The sequence below is a fragment of the Ylistrum balloti genome, unplaced genomic scaffold, assembly GCF_031769215.1.
Source record: "Ylistrum balloti isolate Yb309-2 unplaced genomic scaffold, AGI_CSIRO_Ybal_v1 Utg370242, whole genome shotgun sequence".
In the NCBI taxonomy this organism is placed as follows: domain Eukaryota; kingdom Metazoa; phylum Mollusca; class Bivalvia; order Pectinida; family Pectinidae; genus Ylistrum; species Ylistrum balloti.
In genome coordinates, this window is record NW_026782196.1 from 17,506 (window position 1) to 30,425 (window position 12,920).

Below are 12,920 nucleotides of genomic sequence, written 5' to 3' on the forward strand. Positions count from 1 at the left end.
CTTGATATTGGTTCATTTTTTTTACAAGAAGAAATAACAAAAAAAGACTCTCATGTGACCTAAAAACTGTACAAACAGGGAACAGTTACTGAGAACAAAAGCAGGAATGAGAATTAAGGACAGAGGGACTACAAAGGGTGATTTAGGCAGGCAATTATCTGATAAAAGCATGTATAAAATAGTCAAAGACAAATACTGTTCCTGAGTGATTTTACTTTGATAGTTTATTGGATCCGTTTTATTTTTATTACAAGTATAAATACAATCCATACTGCAATAAAACAAAACAAAACACCACTTGTGCTTAAAACATCTGTAATAAAGTTTTATTTCATTTCACAATTTTCTTAATTTTGTCATATTCATTTAATGTAAGAGTTACAAAATGGCAGATCTGAAAACATCACAGCTTAGTAGTGGATTTTGACTTATAAAATTCCCCTTTATATATGCTGCTAAGACCAGCTCTTGCCAAGAAGAGGAAATTAACTACTTTCATATTTTTTTCTCTGTTGAAATAACCACTACTCCTCAGCTTGTGTCAGCAGTAATGTTTTAAATAGTCATGCAACACCCTTTTGAAAAATGCAAAAGGAAATAAGGAAAATCTTCAAAATAATGATATTTTCCATGTGAAAGTGCTAGTGCTTGCCTCATTCATACTCAAAAACACTTCAGACTGCAACATTCATTACATTTTCAGCTCTCTCATAATACCAAACACACATCAGTCACACAGAGCACCTCAGACAAAACACAACTGTGTGACACACACCATGACATCTACCAATTCCTTTTTTTTTCTTCTCAAAATCTGATACTTAAAATGAATTTGACGAGGTCATGGTGTGTTGTCTTATCAACTGAAAAACAGTATTAACGTCAGAGGAACAAATAAAGTAAACAAAGATACTGCAAAGCTTTAATCCTTATATTTCCTTAAAAGCCCGATGGATACTACATCTGCGAAGTGAAGGAAACAGGATTTTGACATAAACTTTGAATAAGATTTGTTCCATGTCCAGTAACATTTTTTTCACTGAAAATACACGTGTATTCTTTTTCTATTATAAAATTTCTGTAATGCATCTTCCTTAGTAGACATTCAGTGGTTCAACGAAAGGTAACAAAAGTTTAAAACAAGATATTTTGTTCAGATTCAAATATTATTCCATTTGACAAGGACTCCCCTTATACAATAAGACAAGGGTTATGTCCCTTCTCTTACTCATTTACTTCCCAGAGGGCATTACCTGGCTGGTTCACAACAGATTACAACACCATGGCACAGACAACAAGCAGACAGCCACCAGACTAGACCCATCTTTAGATTGATTTTCATTCTCAATGAAGTTAAACAATGGTCCTAAATAGACATACAATAATATATTTATGAAGCCCAGTATTATGTTTTAGATATCAATTCCCTACTTGGTTGTTAGCCTGTCCTTTTATCTGTAGGTTCCTTTGCTGGAAAATCTCGAATTTTGGACAATGACACAACATTTTATATCACTGTACACATACTACAAAATAAAAATACAATTTTACTTCTCTTCTATAGAAATCTTCGGTTTACATCTACTTAACTAAAGTCCTAGAATATTGTTCAGTGCAGCATCAAGCAGGGACTTCAAAAAGACCACAGCCACACTTCTGCTCCCATAACAATATGACGCTGAGTGTGGATGTCCATGACCTCCACAAGTCCAAGGACTGTGGAAAAAGTGGATAAGTTGTCGCTGTGTCCTTCCTTTTATCACTCCTCCTACCTCATCCTATATGACATACACTCGTTCATCTCTGACAACTCTCCCTTGAAATCCACCTCAATCTTGATGTCCAAATCCCTCTGTTGGAAGTAAGGCCGATATCAATTCATCATTGAGATAGTAAATATTATTGTATAAATTGAAGACATTAAATCTGCAGATACTCTTTCCATACTGATAAAGATAACTGAACAATGACTGTGGCACATGAAGTACCCAATACACACTCATCAGGAGACATTGCTTAATGAAAACTTGGAATGTGTTCAAATGTGACCTTTGACACTTTTTCAAGTACCAGTTGCTGTAACTAGGGTGTTAATATCCTTAAGTCATAAGATGTCTTGTACAAATCTCATTTCAAAATAATCTTCCTTTAAAACTAGTCAAGAATTACCTTTTAACCTCTAACTTTGACCTATAAATACTAATGTAATCATGATCATCAAGTGTAAAGTTACCGAACTAATTAAGTTATCATTACAAAACACTTACATTGTTCTTTTTGTTGGGTTCCAGAGCAATTGTGCCAAAGAGTTCCTCTCCTTTCTTAACTGTCAGATCTAACTGGTCAAAGTAGAACACTGTCTGTTTCCAGTGAGTATAGGGGGCCTCAGGAGCTGGGAATTGAGAGGTAATACAGATTAGTGAATGTCAATATAACTAGAAGGGGAGATAATTCTAACAATATAGCTGGGGAGGGGAGATAAATCTTACAGGTCATTTACTGTCATTATAACTTGGGAAGGGAGATAAGTTATTTTCATATCAAAATAATTTCTGCTTTTGTGCTTCCCTTCTCAAATGTAACGGCCAAACATCATTTTATAATGGAGTTAACATCTCAAATATGGATGATATGATAGGAATATCAATTGTTGGGGATCCCTGAGTTCTTTAGTTCTTCTTTCTATGTTAAAGTCAACACTACACATTGCTTACTCAGTGTTGATTTTCAGGTTTAAAGAGCATATATCCAAAACTTTTATGACATGGAATGATGTTTTAAATTCAGTAATTATTCTGAAGTCCTGTATTGTAATTAACTTGTGTTTTAAACATTGGTGATCAAGAGTGCTGTCAACTTTCATTCATTTTCTTCTCTACTGAATACTTCACAAATTACATAGATTTCATATTCAATACAAATTACTTATAAAATGAACTTTAGTACATTCCCATATTGATTATATTATTCAACAAGATGGAAAGTTGAAGTCCGAGGTAAACAAGTTGACAGTATTCTGAACTCATTGTCTCTATTCAGATGTTTATATATTTTTTTTAAAACATTTAACTCTGTTTTATCCCAAGGTTACAGAGAACTTTTAATAACATAACCATACTGAGAGTTCCATCATGTCCTTCTCACCTGTAGAGAAACCTGTTCTCTTGTGACACTTTGTGAATTCCATATTGAAGAAGGTGACAAGAGCATGAACATAGTCATTACGCCGACATTGAAGGTGAAATGGGGCCTTGAATGTGAGGTCCTCTTCCTTAACCGTGTAGATATCTACTTCCTTCACCAGGCAAGAATTGGTTATCACTTGTTTGGGGTCCACAACATCAACCAGGGGCTCAGAAATGGCTACCTTGCGTATCACACTCATATCAAAGCCATACACACAGTCCCACCCTGCCAAAATATTTAAAAATCAGGAAAAATTAGTATTATCATATACATAAAGAGAGAAACAATTTATCTCTCCTTACAGAAATTGGGACACAATATGTCTATCTCATATCAATGCTTGGATCACAATATTTCTAACACATACCAATGCTTGGATCACAATATTTCTATCTCATACCAATGCTTGGATCACAATATTGCTATCACATACCAAAGCTTGCATCACAATATTTCTATCTACTTACAGAGTACACAACACCTAATGGATTTATGAATTGTCTCAGTTCAACTTTTGGCATGTGGTGGAAAATCAACTTTGGTTATTAAATAAAAACGAGCCAAATTAAAACATCATGTGTATACATATATCATATTCACTTTATCAAATAAAAAACATCTTACTGTCAGCAAAACATGATATAGATTTAACTAACCAGTTTTATTGTTACTTACAGTTTATTTTCTCATCTTTGTACTGTCGATCTTCTATAGCGGTGACATATAACACAGCTCTGTCTGGGAAGATCAAGCCACCAGGTCTCTAAGGAAACAATATAAACAGTCAACAGTTTCCTATTGGAGAGTTGGGTTCTAGTGATCTACTCTTGTATTGCTTACACGAATACTCAGTAATGTCAGAATCTTCTGTACTGAACACATTTCTCATAATGAAGCTTTAAAAATAATACAAACACAAAGGTTTATCTTGTATGTATGCTGCAAATATGCTAAATAATCTGATCTTGCAGTGCAGGCAAAACTCTTGCATTCGCAGTTATAATAATAACCGCTATACCTCATTTTGTACAATTCGTTTTTAAAATCCCTCGATTTATTGGTGTCAATAACATGGTCCATTTGATATTCTAGTATATAATTATATAGTGTATAACACCTTTCCCAGTTGATTCTGAAACACATTTTTTAAACATTTTGCATCTGTTGTAAACATAAGACTACAATGGAAAGTAAGACCTACCAGCCACTTGTCACGCGCAAAGATAACTGTGTTCAACATGGATTCATAGAACAAACAGTAGCCCATCCACTCGCTGATGATGATGTCAACCTTGTCAATGCCCTCTGGAAGTGTGACCTCCTCAACCTTTCCTTTAATCAGGGTCACAGCTACAACATAAAATTCAAGATTACCTCCCTTCGATCCTAGTTATTTTAAATGTCGATTTGAAAAAAATATGAAAATAAAAGAAGCTACTTTGAAAATTTTTGCATATTGAAAATTGAATTCATTTGAAGTATTTTATTCCATATCAATGAAACAATTTCTAAAACAACTTTGTTAGGAATTGTAGCCAGGACATTATATTAAACAACTAACATGAAATAAGACAACATCAACAACATTGAATCTAACATAACAATGCAATAAGCATCAAATGTAAAGACAATTACTGAAATATTGTGCCTGCAAAATGAATCATTACATATTAATTAGGACTGTAACAAAAACCCGAGTACACATATACGGGTCCAGATTCAAAATGAATCATTACATATTAATTTTGAGAAATAACCAGATTCAAAAATGTGTATCCAGGTACCCATCAAAAAAGGAAACATTCTGTTTTTCATCTGTGTTTACATTTCAGATTTTTAAAGGAATACAATATCTGACTGTTCTAATTCACCGAGGATAACCCTTTATCTGTTTGCTACATTTCCACATTCACCATTGTTGTGATTTTAGTTTTCTCACTACCACATTTTGTTCTGGGAACCATCAAACACATATGTTCACGACAGACTTGTGGCTTTACCTTGTTACCATCAATAACACGCCTGGCTTCAGGAATTTCTAGTTTGAATTAAACAACCTTCTTATTTATTTTAGTGTGTATCGATTCTGGATTGAAACTTTTGTTGCTGTCATTCTTATTATGTTGTTGTTGATCACGACAACTCTGTCAAATATTGTAATGTCTCTGTATACATGGCAGACTTGTGTACGGTACTTTACCCTGTTACTATGAATAACATGCCCGGATTCCTGAATGAGATTATGTCACATGATTCGCTGCTCTTATTCATTTATTTTAGTGTATTTCGATTCCGGGTTGAAACTTTTTCAGGTGGCGTTCTTACAATGTTGTTGTCGAGCATGATAACTCTGTCAAATACGATAATATCTCAATCCCATGACTTCCTGTTGCACATGTGCAAGCAATACAATCCTACCATATTTGTGGTTAGTTTGACAGGCATGTTCTGTAAACTTTTGACCTGATGCGATTTTTGTCTCAAGATCGTTTAAATTACAAAACAATTGATGGGTGTAAAGAAAGGAATACAACGATATTGCCAGTTAAGCATTGTGGTCATATATGTTTGATTTTTATGTTTTGCAAAGTTACAAGCCCTTTTCAACATGGTAACACCACATTTCATTATAATGTCAGATAAATGTCAGGTATCCTGATACAGGTCAGGTATTAAAATTCTGGTACCCAAACCCAACATTTTGTACCTGTGACAGTCCTAATATTAATACAACTCCGTATCAAATGAAAGGAGACTTACTTTTATCAAAGTTGTTCAATTCCATTATTTTCTGGGCATAGTCAATGATACTGGAACAGTCAATCTGTTAAATCGAAATATATGGATTAAAATGTGGCAAAAACATAATCAGTCACCTATCTGACTTTGTATTGGATATTTAGGCTAGCATATTTTTATATTCCCAGAACTTGCTTCTGATATCTATCCTATATACGGATAAGACAAAATGACCTACAAAAGTAGCTGAAAACTTTTTGAAAAATTTAGGTTACACCTCTAACTGAAAACACTGACTCTCAATGAAAGTATAATCACAAGCTTTTTTTCCCACCTGTATTGAAATATAGTTTAAATAATAATCTGAATCAGTTAGTAAATTGAGCTAGTTTGACACTATTTACTAAAGCATCATTTCAGTAACTAAAAACCGAACAAAACAATCACTGTCAACAAACTAAACAGGAAAAGCTTCCAACTGGACAGCTTGATCAGTTATGGAAATACCTCAAATACTGAATCCATAAAAAAACACAAGGCTTTCAAACAAAAGGAGATGAGAAATGTATGATACCATATAAATTACCAATTCAATTATTTTTTCAAATTAGTCCATCATACAGCTGTCAAGTGAGGTAAAAGACAATATCAGACAGAAAAATAAAACATTATGAAAGTGACCGTAAAAGACAATATCAGACAGAAAAATAAAACATTATGAAAGTGACCATAAAAGACAATATCAGACAGTGTAAGAAAAATAAAACATTATGAAAGTTACGATAAATAAACAGTAAAACATTGCAGCTGTTTAAACCTACCCCTATGACCTTGGCAGCACCAGCCTTAGCAGCAAACATACACAGGATACCTGTACCACATCCCACATCTAGGACTACTTTGCCTTTAAATAAATGCTTGTTATGTATCATGGCATTTCTGTAGGTCAATGTCCGCACTTCATCCTTCAGCATTTCCTGTATAAGAAGATCGAAATTAATTAATTTCCCTCTAAAACTTGTGTTTTTGGGGTTAATTCATCCGTTTCATTCTTACCTGGTTGGTGAATCCGGCTTTATATGAAAAAATATCACATCAAGTATTTACTCTAGAGATTGTTACCTTAAACTATTTTATCATTTTTAACTAAGTGACTAATTTATTACCTCATGGATTCCAAAATGTCCATAGGAGTCGAAGTAGTAGTCTTTTGATGTCATGTCATCTTTGTCTTTTCCAGCTGGTCTGGGACCTGCATCACCATTACATGACGGGACTTCCTCTGTGGAGGTGGTGGTGGTTGGGGTGGATGTGGTTGTTGGTGTAGTCTTCAAATTAAAGAAAAAAAACAATTGTTATACCTCTAAGTAGCCATGTCAATGAAACAAATTATCTTCGTACATGAAATACTCTCAGACAGTACAAATGGTGCCTGAAAATTTTCACCACTACATTAGCATCCAAATTGTCAGCTAAAATACACCGTATATGACATTCATTCAGAGACAAAAAATTTCGGCTATCAACTTCAAAATGTTTAAAATAAATAAAATATGTTTGAAATAAAAAACTAGCAGACTGCTGTCAGATTTAAATGAATTACCTAACCTGTAGATGTATCGGCTATATTCACATTGAAAGATAGTATTTTATATGGATTGAAATGAATTATTCATTACAAGCAAATATATTTTAAGCATAATTTTTGAGCATAATTGCAGACTCCAAAATTTTGATCACTACCCTGTTTATGGATTTGTAGAAAGTAGATTGTAAGATAGATTTTGTTCTAAAGAACAGAAATGAGCATGCTAATGGATTTATATATACATTTCATATTCACAACTACAGCATTTTTGTTTCTTTTTTTCTTCTTTCACTCTTACATAAATTTCTAATTTAAATTTATCTCTTGGATGTAATGTTTTCAATTTGGAAATTTTAACCAATTCAATTTAGAAACAAAATTAAGAGTCTATATCACATACAATTGGTGCAACATAATTACAAGGTTTTTTCAGGTTATCATATTTAACAAATACAACTGACTGGCAAATAAATTAATCAAATGCAATATGGTCAAGTTATCAATTTTTGAGTCTTCCCCAATCAATATATTAAAAAGTGTTTTACACTCGTGTTAGATTGTTTGAACGACTATTATACGTTTGAATTAGCCTTCTGGATTTTATGAAAATGAACATTCCAAATAAGACATTGTTTGCAGTAGTGCAAATAAATCAATAAACATTATGTAATCCTTGTTATAAATGATCTATGAAAATGCATTATAAATGAAAAATACGAGTAAATTTGCCGAGACTAAGTTAAATCTCCAATGAATTGCGCAACAAAATAGCCTCAAGCCTTTGTGCATGACCATGTGCTTCCGACTTCCACCATATCAAATTTCGTTTTCTTAAATTCACCTATTTTCAAATGTGTTTTCATTTAAAGATCGTCAAAAAGTCTTTACTGCATGTAAAACTAAAGAGAAGACTTGTCATTCCCTTTTTTTAACAAAGGAAATGAGAGGAAATGGTTATACATACAAAATGGAAAAACGCTAATGGTGAAAAGAATGATGTCAAACAAAATAAAACATGTTACGATCTAACATTATAACCATATAAAAAGATACATTAAACAAAAGTTAATCATTTGGCAAAATTAAACAATGTGTTTCATCTCAAATATGTCATTTTCACGAATACCGAATCGACGCATTTCTGTGGTACCTCCATGTGCTCTGCCATTTTGAACCCTTGTGTGAAGCGCGCACATGGTCGGGAACTACGTCATCAAAAGATGTGAATAATTTTGGATGTTCTAAACTGCAAATATGTATATGAAAATATGCGGCTTTTGAGATATCGAGGTAAAAAAGACATGATTTCACGTCACTTATTTTACATTTCTGTTGTATTCCCCCCCCTTAATTTCAGCTTTGTATAAGTGAACTAATGTGACACATCAATCAGTTTTCTTTTTACACGAAAATGCTACATGGGAAGGAATGCGCATTATAATCGTTAAGCCGGAAACCCAGTAAGTTATCATGAACGAGTAAGGATTTCTGGTCTAGCGACATAAGCGGACTTATACAAGAATTCTCTTAATAACCTTAATTAATCTCTTAATAACATTCTTCTTCTTTTTATTCTTCTTCTCCTCCTTCGTTTTGCCGATGCAATTCATTTGTGTGTATTTTTTAATGAAAATAGCTTGTTTCCAGTCGGACTAGTTTACAGAGCTTTTAATTTTTTTCCACATCGGAGGATGAGTCAGTCAAAATTTACTAATCCAATGCTCTATATCGCCAGGGACTTATAGTACGTCCCTGATATCACTGACAGATCACGAACTAAGGGCAGTAACTCTGGGAGGACATAAAGCATGTTTCTATCGTCGGGCTCTGATTTCTTTTTATTATATTTCTACCCTTACACGATCGCGACAAATGACGTTTTCGTAAGTACATGTATGGTGATGATAAAAACACATATGGGTGTATGTTTTTGTGTGGTTTCTCTTGTATATTGTGTATTGTGTAATATGTAAAAACTTGTCAAAAAATAAAAGAATTACAAAAAAAAAAAAAAAAAACACACACACACATTCTATAAAGCATGTTATATTTTGCGTCATAGGAGAGAAAGGTTCTTCCAGACTGGACAATACTACTTCAAAAGTAATTAGGCAATACAGAGAAATTACAGGTAAGTAGTTTCATTAAGTCATTTGACACTTTTTGAAATGTTAAGGTGTTGATATCGATATTTCTTGGTGCACGTGCATATCTCCCGCATTTGCAGAAATGTATTTAGCTACTCGGAATTTTAAAAAGATAATAATCGTACTAAGAAGGGAAAGATATAATTTTAAAGTCTTTTGCTCTGTCTTATTGTAATCATTGTCCGTTTTACGAGGGAAAGACAAAATAGTTGGCACGTCGTATTTAACATTGTAACACATTTTTAACTCGTGCCCTGTTTTGACTCTGAACTCACGATCTACGGCACTAAATCGCCTCGCCAAGAATTTCTTCAACTGCCCAACCATTACACCGCCAACGACATCCGCAAAAAGTTTAAAATGTTCGACATGTTACAGTGGTAAGTGATCTATTACATGAACATCTGGATCGCTATGTATATAAAATACACACGGATACGAATTTTAGAACGAGTCATATCATACTCTGGTACAGTAACGACAGATAATTCGAATGTATATGATGCACGTGTTACACATTGTATAAAAACTGGTAATTTTCAACTCAGTCAATGATAAATAGATAAGCCTGGTTTTCTATATGTAACACGACAGTGTTTTTAAGACTTTAAATAGTGGTTTGCCAACATCATAACAGACTCGCTGAGAGCATTGAGAGGTAGAGTTCGGTTCATTCTCTCAAAAATTTGCTCAATCCTTGAACTGATTGCAACAGATTTTCTTTTTTCCTTGTTTTGGATGGGTTGAAAACGGAAATTAAATGAATTTATCTATTTACACCAAACTTACACTTCAACATATTCGTACATGTGTATATGTACCACTGTGTTAATGGTGATCCTATAAATCACCAGCCCTGACAAAATGCATGATGATGGTAATGATAGTTTTTCGTCTCCATGACTCCGGGCATTGTCCAATCGACTAGCGTACAGAATTGTTATCTGTTACATCACCACTACAGACGGTTCCGGCCCACTGAGGGGGATGCAGGCCATCCCTTCACGTTACCGGAACACCAACGTTCGTCGGACGATATCCGGACACGGGGGGAGTCGCAGGGCAAAAAAAACCAATCAACCAACCAATTATCTGTTATATAATTAGTATCACTGTATTCAGTCATGTTACAATTACCGAATGACCTTCTCCCTCTCTCCTTTTTACTATAGGATATTTGACTAATGATGAATTGTTGAAAGAATTATAATTATTATCTTGACATACACCTTGAACTATTATTGTAACGCATAATTGTGACATGTAATTCATTGGCATTCATGACACATTGACGAAACTTTGCTTCTTGATCTGAAAAAAGCTGACGTCATAATTATGTATCAATTAAAAAAAAAAGAGAGAGAGAGAGAGAGGAAAAAAATATTGCAGTATTGACGGACTAATCTTAGTGCGTGCAGTACTATATAGTGAAGTCAGATAAATAACTGTATGTGTTACCTATGGACATAGATAAAACAGAATATTCATGTGTGTATATAAGATCTTAATTGATTTAAACACAAAAAAGGATAACATTATTCAACTGAAATTCTATTTAGACAGTTCATATTTTATTGATACAAATGTATTTTAAATAATTATATTTTATCAACTTTGGTCATGAAGTCCGGATGGTCAGTTGTTTTCATTTATTAGATTCCATCTTCCGGTGAAAAGGTAAACCACACTGAAAATCACAACAAAGACATTTTCCGACAGGTAAGTTTCTATTATCGACGAATTATTTTATAAGATAGATTCCTTGGCAAATACTTGTATTATGCTTATTATGGAAACATAATGCACACGTGTGTGAGCTGTCCAAATGCCCATGAATGGCAATTTTGACAGAAGAATCGAATGAATCATCGATCAGGCCTGTCGGCCTCGCGTCGATTTAAAACTGTCATTGCAAGTGCTGTTAGCTGTGTTCTTGTAAAGCAAAACATTCCAACGCACGTCAGACGCATGCAAGCCGCATGAATAGACGACTATGGATTATACAATATACAGTTGTAACGACAAAAAAGAAAATAGACCAATTGAATAGTAAGTTATTTTTTCATTTGAAAATGATAATATTTTTTGTCGGTCACTAATGGATGAGTTTTGTATATATATATATATATATAAAGATCTGTGATTCAAGTCTCGATACCATAGGACAATATATTTTTTTCTGTTAAACAGTTAAAGGAGATTAAAATCCTTCTTGTCTTCAGTCAAGAGCAGTGAACTCGCTTCAGATTTCCATGTAAATAATTCCCTGTAGATAGAATGTATGGAAAGTAGATTCCAACTGGAACAATTTTTCATCAACATTGTTGTATTTTACAAGTACTGAGAATAACATATCACTACTAGCTCACCCATTAAAACTTTGTTTATTGTACGTATACATAAACAAAGGAAAATATATATGTGAAATAAAATGTAGTTAATATAAAGATATAACATAATTCCAAACTGCTTATATAGAAGGTGACTTTCATGTATAGTATTGAATTAATTAGATTAGAAAAATCCTAAAGATAGTCAATAAATCATTATATATCATTATGAATTAATATGTTATTGCAATAAGAGTTCCAAGAGATAGTACATAATGCCCATCATGATCATAGGTGGAATTAGCATTTTAGGAAAGGGGCGAAAATTTATATTTAATGTCTGATTGCAGTTACTTAAGGTAATTTACAGATAGTGCAAGAACTTGTCGAAGCTGTGGTGAAAATAAACCTCCGCATGAAGTTTTAAGTGTATCAGTTGGAAACTGCTGGAGATACCTAGAGGATATTGTTTAGGTAATTGAAATAAGGGGCCATGTCTCTGTGAATTATGGATCGAAAGATGCAGTTGTTTAATTTGTCCTAACTATATGGTAGTGAACCTCCCTATGAAGTTTGAACTTGAACTATTGAAATCTAATTGAGATATCAAGAAGGCACTGTTTTTTTGTAAAGGGCGATTACTCCTTGAATTGCAGTAAGAAAAATGTGGTTATCAAATTGTCAGAGTGATTATGATAATGAACCTTCCTATCAAGTTTGAAGTTGATCTGTTGAAAGCTAATTAAAATATTGAGCAGACATTGTTTCAGTAATTGAAAAAAGGGCCATAATCCATTAATTTCATTACAATAATTGTGGTCCACAAATTTGTCCAAGCTATCAAACATTGGTTAAAAACCTTGGTATGAAGTTTGCAGTTAATCTATTGAAAACAACTCGCAATACCAAGCAGTCACTTTTGTTAATTTA

At 33.4% G+C, this 12,920-nt stretch overlaps 1 protein-coding gene across 2 annotated transcripts; it reads right to left on the reverse strand.

The window, feature by feature from the left end:
- Nucleotides 1-298: 298 nt before the first annotated feature.
- LOC132552335 (protein arginine N-methyltransferase 1-like) lies at nt 299-8,686 on the reverse strand. Of its 2 annotated transcripts, none has more exons than XM_060216496.1 (9): nt 8,664-8,686; nt 7,092-7,253; nt 6,747-6,902; nt 5,947-6,010; nt 4,388-4,536; nt 3,862-3,949; nt 3,145-3,411; nt 2,268-2,392; nt 299-1,852 (listed from the first exon to the last, which is right to left on the reverse strand). In XM_060216496.1, the coding sequence occupies exons 1-9, from the start codon at nt 8,679-8,681 to the stop codon at nt 1,769-1,771; spliced, it is 1,113 nt and encodes a 370-aa protein (XP_060072479.1). In that variant the 5' UTR covers nt 8,682-8,686; the 3' UTR covers nt 299-1,768. The 2 variants fall into 2 exon arrangements, with proteins under 2 accessions (XP_060072479.1, XP_060072478.1); XM_060216495.1 differs by having other exon boundaries at nt 8,640-8,681.
- Nucleotides 8,687-12,920: the final 4,234 nt, after the last annotated feature.

Bases quoted from the DNA above. Each gene is read 5' to 3' on its own strand.
- LOC132552335 (XM_060216495.1), bottom strand. From the start codon at position 8,681: ATGGCAGAGCACATGGAGGTACCACAGAAATGCGTCGATTCG. The intron at 7,254-8,639 runs GTATTCGTGAAA...TTTAATTTGAAG, and splicing joins CACAGAAATGCGTCGATTCG to ACTACACCAACAACCACATC. The intron at 3,950-4,387 runs GTAGGTCTTACT...TTGTTTCCTTAG, and splicing joins TTGCGCGTGACAAGTGGCTG to AGACCTGGTGGCTTGATCTT.